This window comes from Aethalodelphis obliquidens, unplaced genomic scaffold, assembly GCF_003676395.1.
Source record: "Aethalodelphis obliquidens isolate GAN/ISIS:26980383/991018 unplaced genomic scaffold, ASM367639v1 scaffold95, whole genome shotgun sequence".
NCBI classification, from domain to species: Eukaryota; Metazoa; Chordata; class Mammalia; order Artiodactyla; family Delphinidae; genus Aethalodelphis; species Aethalodelphis obliquidens.
The window spans coordinates 3970599-3992168 of NW_020838039.1; the positions used below are offsets into that span (position 1 = coordinate 3970599).

At 40.2% G+C, this 21570-nt stretch overlaps 1 protein-coding gene across 3 annotated transcripts in view; it reads right to left on the minus strand.

Moving 5' to 3' along the window:
• Window positions 1-21570, minus strand: part of CDS1 (CDP-diacylglycerol synthase 1) — a 68502-nt gene that overhangs the window by 33677 nt on the left and 13255 nt on the right. For 2 of the 3 annotated variants that reach the window (XM_027095922.1, XM_027095925.1), the window contains exons 2-3: window positions 9737-9864; window positions 3877-3973 (exon numbers count right to left, since the gene is read on the minus strand). In XM_027095922.1, coding sequence (XP_026951723.1) covers window positions 3877-3973; window positions 9737-9864 — 225 coding nt within the window. Of the gene's footprint in view, window positions 1-3876; window positions 3974-9736; window positions 9865-13095; window positions 13161-21570 lie in introns of all 3 variants that reach the window. The other variant, XM_027095923.1, reaches the window with a different exon arrangement.

Here is a 21570-nt window from a genome sequence, read left to right on the forward strand (position 1 = left end):
TTTTTTTTTTTTTCGGTACGCGGGCCTCTCACTGTTGTGACCTCTTCCGTTGCGGAGCACAGGCTCCGGACGCACAGGCTCAACGGCCATGGCTCATGGGCCCAGCCACTCTGCGGCATGTGGGATCTTCCCGGACCGGGGCACGAACCCGTGTCCCCTGCATCGGCAGGCGGACTCTCAACCACTGTGCCACCAGGGAAGACCCTGGATTTTATATTTTTAAAGAGTTAAAAATAAAAAACAAAGATTATATGACAGACACATATGTGGCTCCTTAAAGCCTAAAATACAACAATCTGGTCCTTTACAGAAAGAGCTAACCAAAGTCTGCCAAAGAATATACTTTGGGATTTCTTTTTGAGATCGCCACAAACCAGCTTTCCCAATCCTACTACCCAGGATATTCTTAAGCTATTTTTTCCCACTATACCTAGTACATGTCCAATGACATACTTAAAAGAAGTAGTTGTGTCCCCTCAGCCATACAGTAAGAAAATATTATGCCTAACTATTACAAATAGTTCTTTTAAGAAAAACTCATAAATGTGTTATATTATAAACACAAGAGGAAATTTAAATACTGTCCTTCAAATAGCCTTTGTGTGTAACATCAAGTCATTTTTTTAACAATAATAATCCGAGAATGGGGACAATGCTAGATGTTAAGATAAAATGGCAAAGTCATGTTATTTATAGAACCAAGGGCTTTTAGAATATCAAATGAACTGATGCTACTTCTATGAATACATTTGTTCAAGAGCAACCATTAGCACTATATATGGTGTTTCACTGAAAGAAGAAAAAAAGAATTTTTAATATCACACACATCCATGTATATGGTTGTCACTTATAGCTTACCAGCTACATGGAAACAGCCACATGGATATAAGCACAGGCAGACAAAAAACCTGTGGTAAGGGTGGGGATGGGCCCAGTTGGGGTGAAGGAGAAGGATGTACAGAGTCATGTACATAGGAGAGGAGGAGGATGTTAAGGGAACTACAAGTAGTCCAGAGCTGCTGGAACACAGAGCTGGGGTGAGAAGTAGAGAGAGATGAGTCTGGTCACAGCACCACAGGAAACAGCATGAAAGGCTGCACAAAGGAGTTGGTGCCGATCATGAAAGGACGTGATCAGACGTGAATTTCTGGGGATAACAGAGGTAGAAAGAACTGACTGGAGAAGCAGCAAGAGAAGAGACAGTAAGGCAGGCAAGATACCACCATCCAGATGAGTATGGATAAGTGCCAGAAGAGGGTGGAGTATAAGGAATGAGAGACATCAAGGAGGTAGAACTGACTGGATTTGGTGCTTGAGGAAACTGGGGAGCTAAGGGAGAGAGGGAAACGCAGGACAACACCAGGGAAGGCTTGGAAAAGTAGATAGAGTTATGCAGAATGGCTGGCGATAGAACAGAAGTTCAGATTTAGATATGTTGAGCTGGAACTATGTGTTATCCAAATAAAAGTGCCTATTTTCACTCTAGGAATCTATTTGAAGAAAATAATCCTGCATACGAAAAAGCTTTATATTCTAATATGTTTAGGATAATGTTATTCACAATAAATAAAAACCAGACTATAACCTGAATGTCTAAAAATAACACGCTGCTCTAAATAACTTATGATGTACTACATTTCATTGAGTAGATGAAGGTATTAAAGTTGATGGCTATAAAGACCGTGGAGCAACACAAAACATTCAATATTTAGTTTAAAAAGGATACAAAATTTTAGTCACACTATAATTACAATCATGGTTTTTAAAAGAAAAAAAAGATGAAAGGAAATACATCAAATGGCAGTATTAATTGAGTTGTGGTGGTTGATGATAGGGTTGGGGTGATTTTTTTTTTAATTATCTCTTTTCCAAAGTAATTTCAATATACTTTTATAACTCTCACAATGGGAAAAAAACGAATGCACTATTTAAAAATAAGTTAAATAATGTGAATTAAAACAGTTATTATAGGAGTTCCAGGAAGGGGTGGGGGAACCTCATATCTTTTATATGTTCACATCTACCTTTAAATCAAAATACGCTTTAGCAACTCCATCACTTAGAAAGCGTGATTCCAAGCTGTGACTGCAACAATTAAAGCACTATAAATAGAAGGTTGGAGGGAAAAAACTCCTTTTATTTTAAGGAATATGAGTATGAGTTCCATCTTAAAATAGTAACTATCATTTGCTAGAAGTAAGTTTTTAATAAAACTCTCTTGAATTCGTCATTTTTGAGTGCTGATATTATAAGGCAAATGCAAGCTAGGTACAAAATGTACTTCTCAAAATATAAATGACCTAGTCAGGGTTGTGAATGTAAATAATACCTTAAAACACATAAAGGTAGTATCAATTGAGCACCAAGTGTGTGTATATCCATTCATGTTCCCTTAACATAAACATCATAAATACAATTGCGATGGATGAAGACAAATAATAAAAAGGAGGGACACTGTACATATCCCCGAGAGCAGGCCCTCGCTGTTCACTGCTAAACCATGTTCAGCACCCAGGAAATGCGTGATGTTTGTCATGAATGTATTTCTCCTTCTTACTTCTATCACTTTGGGCTTCAAGTGTTTCATACTTCTTTAGATATAAAGGCTTTTATACACAGGGAATCGTTTGCTGTGAAAATCCTTCCTCCAGGGGCTTCCCTGGTGGCGCAGTGGTTGAGAGTCCGCCTGCCAATGCAGGGGACATGGGTTCGTGCCCCGGTCCGGGAAGATCCCACATGCCGCGGAGTGGCTGGGCCCATGAGCCATGGCCGCTGAGCCTGCGCATCCGGAGCCTGTGCTCCGCAACGGGAGAGGCCACAACAGTGAGAGGCCCGTGTACCGCAAAAAGCAAAATCCTTCCTCCAAGGTCTCCCTTCACCCCAGTGAATCCTACTCAACTTTCAAGACCGCAGTGCAGATGCTGGGCACTGGATAAAGTCTGGAAAGTCTCCTGGCTCCCCCCCTTTGCTCTCATAGCATCCATTCTTGTTTTCAAATGCTTACTGCAGTTTATGATTACATATCTGATCAGTTCTTTAATATGTAGACAGTAAGCTCCATGAGGGCAGACACAGGTGCATTTTTCTCAGCATGACTGCATCATTCCCCAGAACTGCCTGGCATGTAGCAGGCATCCTGAAGCATGTGTTAAATGAATGAATTAAAAAGCTGAAAAAATGTGTCTGACTTCATAACTTGTTGGGCTTCCCATATACAACAAAATCCAACTCCCAGAATGGCTTTTGCTTGCCTCTCTAGTCTCATCCCTAGACACTCTCCACATGTATAACTCACAAACCCCCCAACGGACCACAATCTCTCCTTACTACACCCCTGCCCCTGATATCCCCAACTTGGAATGCCCTCCCCCATCCAGTGCTTCTTTATGACTCAGCTTTCACATCACCTCCTCTGGAAGTCTTCCCTCATCTCTCTCTCACACTGGATGAGGTCATTTTTTTGCTGTGCTCTTCCAACAAGATCTATCATGGGGTTTATTCCACTCATTTACTACACCATTTATTCATATGGTTACTTACATGTCTCTGCCATTAGAATGAGTCCCCTGAAGTCAGGGATCTAGCTAACAGTCATATACGTTGAAGTCGTGTGTTTCTGTTCTACCTAATGCTTGGTGCAATGTCTGACACAAAGTTGTGTATCTACTGAATATCACGTATACTTGATACACACTGAATGGCCAATTTGCAAATGGAAAAGATTAGTCCAGGTCATTTCATGAACCAGAAGATGCTTAAAGGAACTAAATTTGTTGCTGTCAAGTCTTGAACCACCTTCTTTTTCATGACATGCTCAAATTTACTTCAATATCAGTGCTGAAAAACAAAGCAAGAGACACTTGGGCAAACACTTACAAGAAGCATCAGCATAAAGGATCCCATATAGATGATCAGGAAAAACAATGAAATCATAGTTAGAGTAAGGATTCCACGAATCCACCAGTTTTTCCACCTAAAAAGGAAATATTTGTAGAGTTAGCATTAACGTGTTCTTAAATTTCTGTGTGTTGTTACAGTAATGAGTTGCCAGACTTACAGGTTTCCCTTAACTATATTTTAGGAATCCCCTATACTTTACCTTATACAATAACAACAACGCAAACCAACCAAACAAACCAATAGCATTCGCTCACTCACTGAGAGCTAAAGGAAATGTAAAAATCCTGTTAGCCGAAGAAAAGAACTAGTTTTTGCTCCATGTGAACAGGATGAATCGCGAGGCTGGGAGGTGAGGTGGCCAACGCAGGTGTGCGCACGTGTCCGCCCGGGGCCACTCAGGTGGGAAGGAGGGGCCAGGTGTACAGCCCTCCCAAAGGGTGTCTGTCCTTCTGTGTGGTGGATAAAAAGAGTACGGATTTTAAGGTGGTGTAGAACAGAGAGCACGGCCTTGCAGTGAGAAAAAGTAAAGAAAGGAAAATGCGGAACTGAAACTAGAAAGCACCATGATTTCAAGGAAATGAGGAAGGTGTGGGGAGGTCCGTCATTGAGGGCAAGGCCAGACTGAAGGTCAGTTCTTTCTGTTGCTCAGCGTGTGCTGCCTGCTTTCCTGCGAGGACAGAGCCTTTCGTAGAAAAGTATTCTCTTCTCCTTGGGCCTCTGCTGGTGCTTAGAGCACAGCTTCCCTGAGGCACACCTGGCTGGTCCCCGGTAGACTGAGAATTGACCTCCTCGACCCTCTGCTGTCAGTAAGAGCCTGGGGAGCCCATCTGCCTGCCCTCCATCACCGCAGGAGCCTCACACTTCACCCCCAGTGTACCTTACAAATATTTTCACTCTTTATGTGGCTACGTCATAAGAAATGTCAGCAGCGCCACTGTATGAAACACCTCAGATCGTTCTAACAACACCTATAGAAGCATGATGCTTTCTGAATCTAAAACTGCTGCCCTCTGAGTTTATTCATTCTACACTCATTTTACATTATACTCACAGTAAAGTTTTTAAATAATTTTCTGATTTCTACTAATTCAAATGCTAACATTTAAATTATATCACAAGAGATTTTGACCCAACGTATAGTAGCATATATGCACTGTATTCTAAGCACAAGCCCTCGTTCTCCTCTCTGTAACAGAAATATTAGCTGATTTCATCCATTTATCGAATACTGATTACACTCCCTGCTTTCAATCACTCTCCTATATAGCCTAGATACCCCTAACTACTCTTCCTCAAATATCCCTTTGATCATGTCCACACAAGACCTAAAATGCCAACAGTAAGTCCAAACTCTTTTATATAGTTTCCAAGGTTTTTCACATGGTGGTCAAATTGTACTTACCCAACTTTATTTCCTTCTACTGTTATAAGTATGTAGACTCATACATTTTTCATGAGACTGTAAGCTTTGGGGCTGAACTGAAATGAATGCAGAATCAAAAATGCTACAGCTGAAAGGTTCTATTTGACTTAATAGAACGAACTCTTTGAGGATGAATGAATGGATTAGGAAACTGGGCTAGGTCGCACAGCTAGTCAGAGGTAAATAAAAGACCATAAGCCAGTCTCCTGATAATAATCCTGTCTTCCTTGCACGAACCTCAGAAATGTACTTAGCCCTCCTTCATAACTGATTCTCAGACTCAGAATTACTAAGAACCTCTTCTAGAGAAGAGGACACTACCCAAGTGTCAGAAATCAGACTCTGGTGGGAGTTGAAAGGGCCAAGTGTACCTCTAATGTTAAAGGGGTGGCTCTGACCAGCAGAGAACGGTAGCTTCTGAGAACCAGAGATTTAAACAAAGACCTACTCTCTTTTATTATACAGATGTTACTCCAGGCAGAAAAATTCCCCTCCCCAACAAGACTTAATTGCCTTATTTTAATTTAAATGACTCCCCAAATCTCCCAAGAATACCTAACACAAAGTTAAGCACATAAAAGCACACACTTAAACTTAATATATATATCCATTGATACAGTAACCCAAAGTTATCTCTCAGGGGAGAAGCACTGAGTTCAAAACAGAGCACTGATATGTAAAAGAATATGTACCATTGTAACTAAAATCCAGAGGAAAGTCTGGTTCCGAATTCAAAATTCTTGATTTCCTTTACCATGCCACCATGATCACATTAGAGTAAGCCTTAATTTTGAGTCCAAGTCATCACCTCACAGATTGTTTTAGGTAAAGGAACTCAGAATCAGTAGAGAAATCCATTCAAGTCTCATGTTTCCAGGACCTATATGAGCTAGAAATGAAATTTCTAAAAAGTATATAATTAAGCAGCGTCCTTTAAAGTGATTATCTAAAGTGGTTACACATTTATTGCTCAAATCAGTTATGTGATGCACAATGTCTTACTGTTACTACAACTCTTAAGGGGTTTTTATTTCAAAAGTAATAAAAATTTGGGCTTCCCTGGTGGCGCAGTGGTTGATAGTCCGCCTGCCGATGCAGGGGACACGGGTTCGTGCCCTGGTCCGGGAAGATCCCACATGCCGCGGAGCGGCTGGGCCCGTGAGCCCTGGCCGCTGAGCCTGCGCGTCCAGAGCCTGTGCTCCGCGACAGGAGAGGCCACAACAGTGAGAGGCCTGCGTACCGCAAAAACAAAAAAAGTAATAAAAATTTATTGGCTTTTTTTTTTTGGCCATGCCACACAGCATGTGGGATCCTAGTTCCTCGACCAGGGATCGAACCCATGCCCCTTGCAGTGGAAATGCGGAGTTTTAACCACTGGACCGCTGGGGAAGTCCCAAAAGTAATAAAATTTTTAAAAAAATTTTCCTAGTGGTACAAGCATAATGAGAAAGACCTAGGTTGGCAAGGCAGTTCACCTGAGCCAAGAATTAGGGCACAGAAGCACTCTTCAAGAACAAACAAGAACTTGGTGGGCCATCTAGCAAAGAGCAGGGGTTTTGAGAAAGTCTATCTACCAGCCTTAGAAGGAAGTTAACAGGATGTGTGCAGGTTCCCAGGGACAAAGAAGATGGCATTATAGAGTACAAGAGCACCAGCAAGACTATGCCTGGGTATTTCCACGGTTTCTCAACCTTCACTAGTAACATTTGAGCCAGATCATTCTTTGTTGTGAAGAGTTGTTCTGTGTACTGTAGGATCTTCCCTGGCCTCTACCTACTAAGTGCCCGCAGCACCATCTCTTTTTTTTTTTTTTTTTTTTGCAGTATGCGGGCCTCTCACTGCTGTGGCCTCTCCCGTTGTGGAGCACAGGCTCCGGACGCACAGGCTCAGCGGCCATGGCTCATGGGCCCAGCCGCTCCACGGCATGTGGGATCTTCCCGGACTGGGGCACGAACCCGTGTCCCCTGCATCGGCAGGCGGACTCTCAACCACTGCGCTACCAGGGAAGCCCCAGCAGCACCATCTCTTATTGGGACAACCTAAAATGTCTCCAGACACTGCCAAATGTTCACTGGTTGGGGGAAGGTACAAAATCCAAGGCATTGCCCCTTCCAGAGAGAACTACTAAGTTAGACTCATTGCTGAAGAAGCTCTTTACTAAAGGAGACAGCCAGACTTCACTAGCTAATGAATATTCATTTCCACAGACCCATACACGGGTCAAGAAACAGACTGGGACAACTGCCAAGTGACTGAAGACCTTTCACGCTCTTTCCAATTTCAATGGCTTATGCTCTTTCTGGCATTATATATTAGAGCCTTAAAAAATGAACATAAATTTTGACCAAGGAATTTCACTTTTAAAGTTTTATACTAAGAAAATAATTATTGATTCTAAATAAAAGTTAGCTATAAAGAAATATATTTAAAGCAGAGTTGGTTTTGTGAAAATTTAGAAATTGGCTAAATGTCTAGCAGTTGCTGTTTAAGTAAGTTGAACTATAGCTCTACAAAGAAATATATCATACAGTCATTAAAATATTTACACATATTTCAGGATGTTGTTCCTAATACCATGGAATGAAAATGAAAATAACAAGGCAGAAAACAGTACAGTGCTATTTTTACATTACACACACAGGCACACACATGCACACAATGTAAAAAACAAAAAAGTTTCAAAGATAAACATCACAGTATTTTAAATATTAATGTCTTGGTAGGAGGATTATAGGGTTTTCTTCGACAAACCATGTACATTCCTTATATAATTAGTATTTTTAATCCTATGCATCTACAATTTCTAAATCTTTGTAAGGCAGACTATTTGGGGTATTAAAAAGAGGCTAAAATGTGTAAAATGTAGATTTTAAAACATTTATTTAATCTTTACAGAGAAGTTTCTCGAAAAGATTGAAACTAGTCATATATTATCTGCTGTTAAAACCAATTCTTTCATAAATAGAGCACAATGCCTAGGTTCAGAATGTGGCTCTATCACTTGCTAGCTACACGACCCTTGATATAAAACATTTCTGTGCTTCAGTTTCTCCATTTATACAGTTACAGGGTTGTTATGAGAATAAATTAGTCAACACATATAAAGTGCTTGGAGCAGCACCTAGCAAATATACATGCTCAATAAATACCAGCTACTACTACTTGCCATTGTTGCTTTATGCCAGGAAAAAAAAATTATTAAGGAAAATCTTGTTATGAGTGACACAAAGGAATCCAGCATTATTCTTATATAACATCAATATGAAAAAAAATCCAGATCTGAGAAAGACCAGGTGAGATTTTTAAAAAAAGGTACATCTGTGAACTAGGTCATGAAAACAACTGGGAACAAGAACTACTAAAATGATAACCATGCTTTTAATAATGGACAGCAAAAAACTATATATCTATTGGCTAAAAAATATGAAAACTTTGTTTTGAACCAATTTATTCTACTATGATCATCCTCTAGGAAATTAAAAATCAGAAAAGCTCACATTATATTCATTCACTAGATATGACTAAATCAGTATTTTTCAAACTCCAATTTATGACCCATGGGTAGTAAAATCAATTTAGTAATCCAGCGTATTTTTGTTCAATAACATAGAACAGCTATCAAAAATAAAAGAAATCAGAGAGCATCACACATAGCAATGGCAAGAATTGCTTTATAACATTTTTACAGCAGTTAAAATATACATTTGTGTGTCTCTTGGGGCATGGTGTAAAATGGACCTCTTACTGTGTGTAACAGTATTAAAAACTTGAAAAAAGAGTGTTCTGTACCAATATTTCAGGTTTCATATGTTAATCTGGATATTGTATTTATTTTGCTTTTATAAATTTCATTATTCATATTACAAAGAATACAATGAAGGGCAATATAAAATTAGCTGAAATTGGGTGGTTATTAAACATTTAAAAGTATAGCACAAATATAAAGTGGTAAAGGGTTGTAGAGTTTTGGACAATGATTTTAAACTCTGTTAAAAGGAAAAAAAATACCTATTTCCATCTGGCATTTGAAAAACAGGGAACAGAGAATATAGAATTTTCTTTTTTAGATGTTCCAATACCAGAAAAGGCAACCTGATTTGGTAAATGGGTCACTGGCTTCAGAAACCTGTCAGACAAGGGCAGAAATGCCAGGTCCACAACTTGCTAGCTCTGTAACCTTCACCAGTTAACCTCTCAGACTTGGTTTTCTCACACTTAACAAGATTTTAAGGATGAACGAAAGGATGTACATCAAGCCTCTAATACTGTGCTCATATATGGTGAAAAAGTGTAAAGGCTCCTCTCATAGCTCTAAAACTCACCAAAAGTGAAATTTATTACATTGGACATGGTCCAGGATAACCTCACAGTTTATCTTGTGTACCCATTAGATTCATCTTCAACCAACCATACCTTGAAGACAAACCAGATAGAGCTTTCTTGAGGATCTCAGGGGTTCTATCTGAGGATGGTGGAATTTCTGGAATATCAGAATCTGTTCTGGAATCCAAATCTCCATATCTGTCATCAATATCTGTTTCCTGAAATTAAAGAAAAAAGAAAATCACTTTGCAAAATAAAAGGAAGAAAAAGCACATGCTTGCCAATGCATTTATTTATTGCTCAGTGTGCCAACTCTCATTTACATAACTTAAAACAAAAAAATAACTATTAACTTACCTTGAATATCCAAGCACTGTTGTACATCCTAGTTAGGAAAGTTTGATTATCTTTGCTAAAGTCTATCAATATAAAGGATTAATTTAAACAAAAGACACAAAAAGAAACTCTTATATTATCTAAATCAGAAATTTTCCACAGAATCAAACATTCATTGTTTTTCTACTTAACAAAGAATATGGTGTTAATGCCACATAGATTCTGATCAACTGTACATAGTCTCTTTTTTTATTTGATTACAATCAAAGCATCAACAACAAGAGAAATGTCTTACACTGGCATAGCATTTTAGATAGATAGATAGATAGATAGAGAAGCCGAATCCAGCCTCTGTACCCCGACCCTGAGTTAAATCTCAGACAGTTCTGGGTGAAGTAGAAAAGAATAGCTTTATTGCTTTGCCAGGCAAAGGGGGCCACAGTGGGCTAATGCCCTCAAAACCCATGTGTCCCAACTTGGAGAGGGTAGTGAGAAGTTTTACAGTAATGGGGTGTGATCAGCTTGTGGACATTCTTCTGATCGGCTGGTTGATGTGGTAAGTAGAAGTCAGCATCATCAACCTTAAGGTTCCAACTGGTCTGGGGTCTACGTGCTTGTGGGAAGCATACCGTCATTAATTGTTAACTCTTCCCACCTGGAGGGGGTTTCAGTATCTGCAAAACAGCTCAAGATACTGTTGTGTGTATCCATTGATGGGGAACCAGGACCCTGCCCCAAGGCTGCACTATTGTTTCTCTTGACTGTTTCTCCCTTGTCTCACATCCCCTCCATTCCCTAATTAACAACTGCTTGAATCTGCCCATTGGAACTCAGAGAAGGTCATGGAGGCTGAATGAAGGCTATTTTCTGCAATCAGAGAAATGGGGGGACACAGAAAGTCTTTGTGCCCAAGAGCCCCACAGGGCCCTGCTCAGTATCAATCCCCCCTTTTCTTTGATATTCCTCAATCTTGAGAACAGATGTTGGACAAGGAAGGGAATAACTGTTTTGGATAGAGACATTAATCATAAACTCAGCAGAGGAACTTGGTTTCAGGGGACTTGGTTTTAATCTCCCTTTTTTAACTTTCCCTGAATCTTTTAGGGAATAGGGTGACAACCGCTCTGACTACTTCCAGCTGAAATGGGGCATAGTCCTGCCTCAATTTGGGACACCGAGTTGGAAATATTACTGAGTTCCAAGTCCTGGATCTGAGTTTAGTATGATTAAGGTCTCAATCCCCTGGGAATTTAAGCCTGAAACCCAGTCTGGACCTGGCTCTTTAAGGGAGACTTGTAGCCAGGTAGCCAGTTGTCTAATTTTATCTAACTAGGTTTTAACTTCTGATATGGTATTCAGATATATATAACAGGAGCCATTGGCCATTAAATATGTCTCCTCTTTTGTTGTTAATATCTGATCTAAAGCAATTTTATTGTCTAAAAAGTCTAATAGTTACAAGGGGATACCTTGAAACCATAAGGTTGCAGTTACCAGTGGACACTGTTTTGAGATTGGCTGGTGCCATCCCCTAGGTCTGACACAGCTCAGAAAATTCAAGCTCTCAGCAATACAGGAACATGTCTGAAATCACATCCATATGTCTGAACCAACAGCTCCTCCATTTTGACTTCCAATTGCATTTCTCTTCTTAATGGCCAAAGCAGATGTCACCGTTAATGATTTCAGTGCTTTTCTAGATATGAGAAGATGCAAGAATTTGGGCTCATAAAATCTTCTGAAAATATCTAACTATCTAAAGCCCTGTTCTGCCAGTTTTTCTCAGAGCAGAGTGACTCATTCCTGATCTCCACCCTGAATTCCTTTCAGGGGGTGTTGAAGGTCAGTGGCCACAGTGGCCATTGGCCTAATCCTTGCAGAGGCAGATGGCAATTTGCAGTTGGCAGAGCCCCTTCAGGATCATAAACTTGACCATGGTTTGGGGGGCATTTCATGACCATTTTGTCCCACAGTGCTAGGAATGCTCATCCCCAGGTCTGGCAAAGATTTTGCTGATAGGCCACTCAATGTGCTCTTACTTACTGGACTAGGCCTTACTAGTAACCAAAAGTCTCTGGGCCACCTGTCTTACTAGTCTCTTATGGTCCAGGAAACTATTCCCTCTTGTTGCTTCTTCCCATATCTAGTTACACTATTACAGTCATTGATCTCATATGGAACTATACATCATCATTTTATCAGAGGCTCAGTCACACATTTGGTAATGCAAGAAACAACAATTTTGCAAAACAGGCAATATAAAAAACAATATAGCTAGCAGATTAGTAAGGTCATAATTCAGAATATAAGTTAAGAACTTCCATTAGGTGCAGCCCAGTATATCCCAGGTCTTCTGACTTAGTCTGTTCTGTACCAATCCTCATCTTTAAGGGAAATTATATATTGGCATTATCCATAAGGCACCCAGCCCAGTTTCCTAGTGTTACTAGTCTGGTTATCCCTAGTATGGGTTTAATTGTCCCCAACATAAGTGACCCTTTAAATTTGAATGAACATAACCTGGTGTTAATCTCCTGGTGTTAATCTCCTAGATCATGGAGCATCTGATCTTTATCCAAAGACTGATTACAAAGTTAGGCTTCAGAAACAAACTTAGAGTGTTCTTCTGACAATTTAATTAAATTTTGGAACAATATAACATAACCACAAGGAACTATCTGGGAAGTAAGTCTTGGTAAGCACAGACATTAATTAACAAAACTAGAATTTAATATTCAGTGAAACATAATTTTTTTCTAAAATTGCCCCCATGTTCATCGAGTATAGCCAAGACTAATTTGTTTCTAAAATAAGATTGGTCCATTGACCACATAGGTTCTTCCACATTGACTCTGGTGTAATTCCTCAGAAGAAGTCTCAGACTAAATTTCCAAAAGGCCTCTCAAGGCCAAGAAAGCCATATCAAAGGCCTGCCATCAGATTTTGCCTAGGTTCATTTCTCTCTTTTAGAGGTCCCCAAAATATCAAGATTTCTGCACATGCCAGGAGACAGTTTTTCTCATTCGCCTGATAAGGCTGCTCAGAACCCAAGAGTCTCCAATTTTTGAAGGGAACAGGCAGAGGGAAAAGAAAAATATCTCAATTTTACTCACAGAGGTGTAATTTACCAAATTGTTGCAAATCATAACCAACTTGAGGGGAAGTTTTTTTCCTATATCTGGAAAACACAGATCAAAGCCAGTAACATTTCAGACAAAACCCATAAAAATTATAACCATATTCACCAGTTCATTTAGTAACCAATCCTCTTGTTAACTTTTTATGAAACCATCAAGCTTTCCCTTAGGATTTTTTTTTTTAATTTCTTACCCAGTTTCCCAGTACAACCTGAGATTTATCAAAATACAAAATAATAACTGTCTACAAATCATAGACTTAAAAAGTCATGGTTAAACATTTGATCACAATGGGATTGACAAAAAGAAACTTAGTTATTGCTGTAACGTGCAACATTTTTAAATAACTAGAATTACGACTGATAACATTTTACAAGGACATACTAGATTTTTAGGAATGCCATGTAATTTAACATACTAATTAAATATTTCTCTCTGAGATGCCTCGGCCTTCTAAAGCATCTTAACGTTAGTTGGAGGTTGAAAGAACTTTTAGAATCTGTCACACAATACTTATTTCATTTAACCAAAGTGAAGAGACTTCAAAAGCAAATATAGATCGCTTAAAGGCAAAGAAACTCACGAGCTGTCGTCAAAAGCAGTATTCTAAGAAAACTTTGAAGGGAGAAACCGAATCTGAATCTGGTCTTGCTCTAGCCCACTCCCAACAAAATCCATCTACCTAACTAGATTTAATAATCCAATCTTAGAAAATCCTGACCGTGCACAATTCTCAAAACATGTGCTTTCTTATGGAGAATATCCCAGGGTGGCACCAAATACCTTTAGATTCCTAAATACCTTTAGTCTCCTCTCTGCCAAGGGAAGCCAACATTCACTAATTAATGTTTCAGTATCTTAATATTTTATTTGGAAATGATCTACCTATTCAATAAACTTCCATCATTTAACTTAACTCTAAATTATTAAGCTACCAAGCAGCTGAAAAGATTATTCTTAAGTACACATTCCTAAAACAATTATTCCTAAAGAGTTTTACCCAAAAGCTCTTATCTCACTTGCATTACTTAACATTGATAACTCTAAAGAAATGTCCATATTAATCAAACCAACAAGCTTAAGCCACCTTCAATAGCAAATATCAGTTCAGTACTGAATAATCCCCAGATCATGTGGTCCCAAAATTTATCTTGGTCATTTTCTACACATTTAGATTTAATTTGTAAGTGCTCAATTTTAAGTGAATTAAATAGAGCTCATTTACAAGTTAACTTTTACATAAAGACAACCAGAATCTCAGTTTTTCCACTTGATTTTAAAAAGGCTTCCCCCCTCTGCCCCCCATCTTTTTTTTTTTTTTTCTACAGATAGTCTAGATAAGATAAGTATTCCTGAGGGTCTGGGCACAGTGGTCTCTCCAAGTTTTGTAACAATACCCTGGGGGGCGGGGGGCGGTTACAAGATGGAACAGAACTCTGGTTACCCATAACAAGGCTTGTCCCAAAGGGAAAATCCCAACCAGCATTCTGCCACAGGCAAAGCCTGACACTACAGGGAAGGATTCCCTGGTATTGTCTCATGTGAGCCCTGTTATTTAGCAAAGACATCTCGACCAGTCAATATAAGTACTGACACACATACATACAAACAACAAACACGGTCCCACAAACAAAAGATCAGACAAGGTGTAGCCCAAAGATTCCATTTCCACTCCCAGACTGAGAACTCAAAATGGCTTGCAATGATTGGGTAGAATTTTCCCATCCTGTGCAAGCCTGAGTGGCTTACCCCAAAACAATATCCACAAAAACACAAACAACAGATAAACTACGGCCACACAGACAGAATATCAGAGGAGGTATAGTTTAAAAATTCCACTTCCATTCCCAGAGAAAGGCTTGCAAAAAGATTGGGTCAGTTCTTGAAAGAGAACAAACCCGGAGGTGGCTCTCAGGGAGCCCAGAGTGGCTAGCCCAGATGGAGTGGAGAGAATTCCCAGCCTTTCCATTCCTGTGACAAAACAATTCTACCTGAAGAATAGTATAATAATTTAGGCCACCATGCAAAGGCCACCTCTCCTCACTTTTAAGAATATACTTTGGTCAAACAGAATTACAATAGAACCTTATTCTTTTTAGTCATAGATTCATAGTTATAGGTCGACCAATCTGCCAACATTTTCCCGGGGGGCTATCAGATGGAATACAAGAAGAAGCGCTTCCCACGTTGAGTCAAATTAAACAGCCTCGCACACAAAATGGAAAGCAAAACCAGAATCCTCGCCGCCAAACAGAAGCCACACACACACAAAAAGAAACAAACAGCCCAAGGCTCAAACTGGCTTCCAACTCCCACTAACCCGGTGGCCTTGGATCTTCCTAATGGAAAAATCCCCAAACGGGAACCAGAGGTTCGCCAAACAGACCGAACCAAGTGGCCTCAGCATGCAAGCTGAGGGGGCTTACCAAAACACTGGCAGAGGTGTCGTAACATCCCAAACGCTACTTTTCTGCTTCCCCAAAACAATTCCTTGGAGTAGGAAGTCCAGGGCAGTGAGGGGGGAGGAAGAGAGGAATGTCCTCAAGGCAGAGATGGCCTTGGCAGCTGCTAGGGTGGTCCCTCTTCTGCCCTACTCCCGCCTTGGAGTTCCAGCTGCCAGGATGGCGGACAGGATAAACTGGGGCTTGGCCTTTCCAGGCAAGAGTCCCAGGCGATCTGGCCTCTAAAGGAATTCTCCAACCTTCTGCTCTCTTTAAAGAGGCTGGCATGGAGAAAACCTCGGAGCGTCCAATCAAGCCAAGGGACCCCCCACCCCGACCTGGGACTGTCCCTAAGTCAGTCCCACGCTGCACACCAAAATTGAAGCCAAATCCGGCCTCTGTACCCCGACACCGAGTTAAATCTTGGAGACAGAGTTTTGGGTGAAGTAGAAAAGAATAGCTTTATTGCTTTGCCAGGCAAAGAGGGCCACAGCAGGCTAATGCCCTCAAAACCGTGTGTCCCAACTTGGAGAGGGTAGTGAGAAGTTTTACAGTAATGGGGTGTGATCAGCTTGTGGACATTCTTCTGATTGGTTGGTTGGCAGTGAGCTAAGTAGGAGTCAGCATCATCAACCTTCAGGTTCCAACTGGTCTGGGGTCTACATGCTTGTGGGAAGCATACCATCATTACTTGTTAGCACTTCCCACCTGGAGGGGATTTCAGTATCTGCAAAACAGCTCAAAGGTATGGTTGTGTGTATCCGTTGATGGGGAACCAGGACCTTGCCCCAAGCCTGCACTATTGTGTCTCTTGACTGTTTCTCTCTTGTCTCACATCCCTTCCCTTCCCTAATTAACAACTGCTTGAATCTGCTCACTGGAACTCAGGGAAAGTCATGGAGGCTGAATGAAGGCTATTTCCTGTAATCAAAGAAATGGGGGACTCAGAAAGTCTTTGTGCCCAAGAGCCCCACAGGGCCCTGCTCTGTATCAATCGATAGATAGGTATAGATATGTAGATATATAGATATACACACATATATATATGTATGAATATATATATATATACACACACACACATATATAGTTTTTTTAAGTGTTTAAACTTCCATCATTTTATTAGACCCTCAAGAGACAATCACGGCCAAGACGGTGGAGTACAAAAACCTTGAGCTCACCTCCTTTCATGGGCACACCAACTTTACAACTATTAACAGAACAACTACTGATGAGAGTGATAGAATCTACCAGAAAAGATCTTCTACAACTAAAGATCCAAAGAAGGAACCACAGGAGATGGGTAGGAGGGGCAGTGTTGTGGTATAGTCAAGAGCCATACCACTAGGTGGGCAACCCACAAACAGAAGAATAATTACAATTGCAGAGGTTCTGCCCTAGGAGTGAAGGGTCTGAGCCCCACACATTAGGCTCCCCAGCCTGGGGGTTTTACACGGGGAAAACGAGCCCTCAGAACACTTGGCTTTGAAGGCCGGTGGACTTACTTTTGGGAGACCCAGAGGCTGTGGGAAATAGAAGCTCCATTCTTAAAGAGTGCACAGAAAACTTCTCACACTCTGGGACCCAGGACAGAGGCAGTAATTTGAAGGGAGCCTGGATCAGATCCATCTGCTAATGTTGGCAAGTCTCAAGTAGAGGCAGGAGACAACTGGAGTTTGCCCCAGGGAAACAGACACTGGTGGCAGCCATCTTGGGGAGCTCCTTCTACCATGTAGAAGTGTCCATCTAGAATTCTGATGCTGTCGAGTGATGCTGGATGCTGGCAAATGTCCATCTGGAATTCTCCTTCTAGCTTACTAGCCTTGGGACCCCGTCTGCCACCCCACCCCACCCCCACCCACCAGGCTACAGGCACCAGTACTGGGATACGTCAAGCCTAGTAAGTAGCTGAGCATGTTACTTGCAGCCCCTCTGAGCCCACAGCCACCCCTGGACACATCCCTGTCCACCAGAGGGCCCAGGACCTGGCGCCATACACCGGTGCCCAGGCACTAGACTCAGAACCCCCATGGCCCTACAGCCAGAGACCCTGGAACCCAGCTCCACACACCAGTGAGCAGGCACTGGCCCCCAAATGCTATGGGTTTAGGCCCTGCCCACCAGTGAGCCACCTCTAGCCTCAGGACAAGCCAGCCACACCCACCAGCAGGACAACACCAGCTCTGAGACACCCCTCAGCCAGTCACTCCTGGATCTGGCCCCACTAACCAGGGGGCTGACACAAGCTTCTGGACACCCTGGGTTCCACACCAGCTATGTCAGGAACCAGTCCCACCCAATAGCAGTCTGACACCAGTTCTGATGCCTAGGCCCCACAACCTCCCACCCCAGAATCTCGCTCTGCTCATCAGTGAGCCAGCACTAGCCCTGGGACCCCCTGGGGTTCTGCACCCAGTGACCTTGTGACCCAGCCCTGCCAAACAGCAGCTGGCAGCCTGTGCACATGGCAGGGTCCAGCAACCAACTGGACGAGGGGCCAGCCATGCCAACCAGACCACCCCCATTAGACAGCCCTCCATGAGAGAAGGTGCCATGCAGTCCACATAGGGGGCATGCTTATAGTATATAGCTCTGATGATCAGAGGGGAATGTGCTGATAGGACATCTCCTACAAAGAGCCACTTCTCCAAGGTCAAATGTAACCAGTCTACCAGATACATAGAAATAATAACAGCAAATTAGGCAAAATGAGGCAACAGAGGAACATGTTCCAAATGAAGAAACAAGATAAAACCCTGGAAGAAGGCTAAGTGAAGTGGAGATAGGCAATCTACCCAAGAAAGAGTTCAGGGTAATGATCATAAGACTATCAAAGAACTTGGAAGAAGAATGGATGAGTGAGAAGTTAGAAGTTCATAACAAAGAGTTAGAAGATATAAAGGAGAACCAAAAAGAGATGAAGAACACAATAACTGTAATGAAAAATACACTAGAAGGAATCAACAGTAGATTAAATGATACAAGGGAACAGATCAGTGAACTGGAAGACAGAATAGTGGATACCACTGAAGCTGAACAGAAAAAAGAAAAACAAACAAAAAGAAATGAGAACAGTTTAAGAGAGCTCCACTTCAACATCAGGCATACTAATATTTGCATCACAGAGGTCCCAGAAGGAGAAGAGAAATAGAAAGGGGCAGAGAACATATTGGCAGACATAATAGCTGAAAAGTTCCCTAACCTGGAATAGGAAGCAAACATACAGGTCCAGGAAGCACAGGGCATCCCATACAGGATCAACCCAAAGAGGAACACACCAAGACACATCATAATTAAAATGGCAAAAATTAAAGATAAAGAGAGAATATTAAAAGCAGCAAGGTAAAAATCAACAAGTTATATAAAAAGGAACTCCCATAAGTTTATCAACTGACTTTTCAGCACAAACTCTGCAGGCCAGAAGGGAGTGGCACAATATACTTAAAGTGTTGAAAGGGGAAAACCTAGCACCAGGAATACTCTACCTGGGAAGGCTTTCATTCAGATTTGATGAAGAGATGAAAAGTTTTGCAGACAAGCAAAAGCTAGAAGAGTTCAACACCACCAAATCATCTTTACAAGAAAAGTCACAAGGACTTCTCTAAGAGAAAAAGAAAAGGCCACAACTAGAAACATGAAAACTACAAAGGAAAAAGCTCATTGGTAAAGGCAAATATATAGTAAAGGTAGTAAATCAACTACATACAAAGCTAGTAGGAAGGCTAAAAGACAAAACTAGTAAAATCATCTATGTCTGTAATAAGGAGTCAAGGAATACACAAAACAAAAAGATGTAAAATATAATGTTGAAAACAGTCATTGTAAGGGTTGGTGAGAACAAATGCACTGTTGTTAAAATGTATTTGAAATTAAGAAATCCGCAACTTAAGACAATCATGTATGTATACAGATTGCTATGTATAAACCTGATGATAACTAGAAACCAAAAATCAAAAATAGACACACACAAAAAAAAGAGGAAATAATCCAAACATAACACTAAAGATAATCATCAAATCATAAGAGACAACAAAAGAAGAAAGGAACAAAAAAGAACTGCAAAAACAATTTAAAAAATGGCACCAAGAACATACATATCAATAACTACTTTCAATGTAAATGGACCAAATGCTCCAATCAAAAGTCACAAAGTGACAGAATGCATATAAAAACAAGGCCTGTATATATGCTGCCTATAAGAGACTCACTTCAGATCTAAAGACACACACAAGACTAAAAGTGAGGAGATGGAAAAAGGTATTCCATGCAAATGGAAATCAAAAGAAAGCCAGGGAAGTAATAATTATATCAGACAAAAATAGACTTTAAGACAAAGACTGTTATAAGAGACAAAGAATATTACATAATGATATTATCAAGTGATCAAGAAGATATAACAATTGCAAATACATATGCACCCAACATAGGAACACCTAAATAAATAAGGCAAATATTAACAGACATAAAGGGAGAAATTGACAGTAACACAAAAATAGTAGGGGACCTTAACACCCCACTTATATTAATGGACAGATCATTCAGACAGAAAGTCAATAAGGAAACACTGGCCTTAAATGACACATTAAGCCAAATGAATTTAATAGATATATATAGAACATACCATCCAAAAGCAGCAGAATACACATTCTTTTCAAGTGCACGTAGAATACATTCTCCAGGATAGATCACAAGCTGCACGTGTTAGGGCACAAAACAAGCCTTGATAAATTTAAGGAAACTGAAATCATATCAAGCATCATTTCTGACTACAACACTATTTCAATTACAAGAAAAAAATGCAAAAAACCACAAACACGTGGCTAAACACAAAAGGCTAAACAATATGCTACTAAACAACCAATGGCTCACTGAAGAAATCAATGCAGCCAAAAATAAATAAATAAATAAATAAATTTATTTGAAAAAAACTCCAACAAAAATGTCCAGGACCAGATGGCTTCACAAGTGAATTCTAACCGAACATTTAGGGAAGAGTTACCATCTATTTTTCTCAAACTATTCCAAAAATTTGCAGAGGAAGGAATGCTTCCAAACTCATTCTATGGTACCAGCATCACCCTGATACCAAATCCAGAGAAAGATATCACAAAAAATGAAAATTACAGGTCAATATCACTGATAAACATAGATGCAGAAATCCTCAACAAAATATTAGCAAACTGAATCCAACAATATATTTAAAAGATCATACACCATGATCAAGTGGGATCTGTCTCAGATGCAAGGATTTTTCAATATCCACAAATCAATCAACATGATACAACAACAAATTAATAGACTGAATAATAAAAATCATATGATTGTCTCAATAGATGCAGAAAAAGTTTTTGACAAAAATTTTTATGTAAAACACCCATTTATGACAAAAACTGTCAACAAAGTAAGTATACAGGGAGCATACCTCAACATAATACAGGCCATATATGATAAGCCCACAGCTAACATCATACCTAACAGTGAAAAGCTGAAAGCGTTTCCTCTAAGATCAGGAACAGGGTGAGGATGCCCACTCTTGCCACTTTTATTCAACACAGTATTGGAAGTCCTAGCCATAGCAATCAAACAAGAAAAAGAAATAAAAGGAATCCAAACTGGAAAGGAAGAAGTAAAACTGTTACTGTTTGCAGTTGACATATTATACACAGAAGACCCTAAGGATGCCACTAAAAAACTACTAGGGCTCATCAATGATGATAAAGTTGGAGAATACAAAATTAATATACAAAAACCTATTGCATTTCTGTACACTAACAGTGAACTACCAGAAAGAGAAATTGAGGAAACTATCCCATTTACAATCACATCAAAAAGAATAAAATACCTAGGAATAAACTTTCCTAAGGAAATAAAAGACCTGTACTCAGGAAACCATAAGACACTGATGAAAGAAATTGAAGACGACACAAACAGATGGAAAGATATACCATGTTCATGAATTTGGAAGACTAATATTGTTAAAATGACCATACTACCCAAGGCAATCTACAGATTC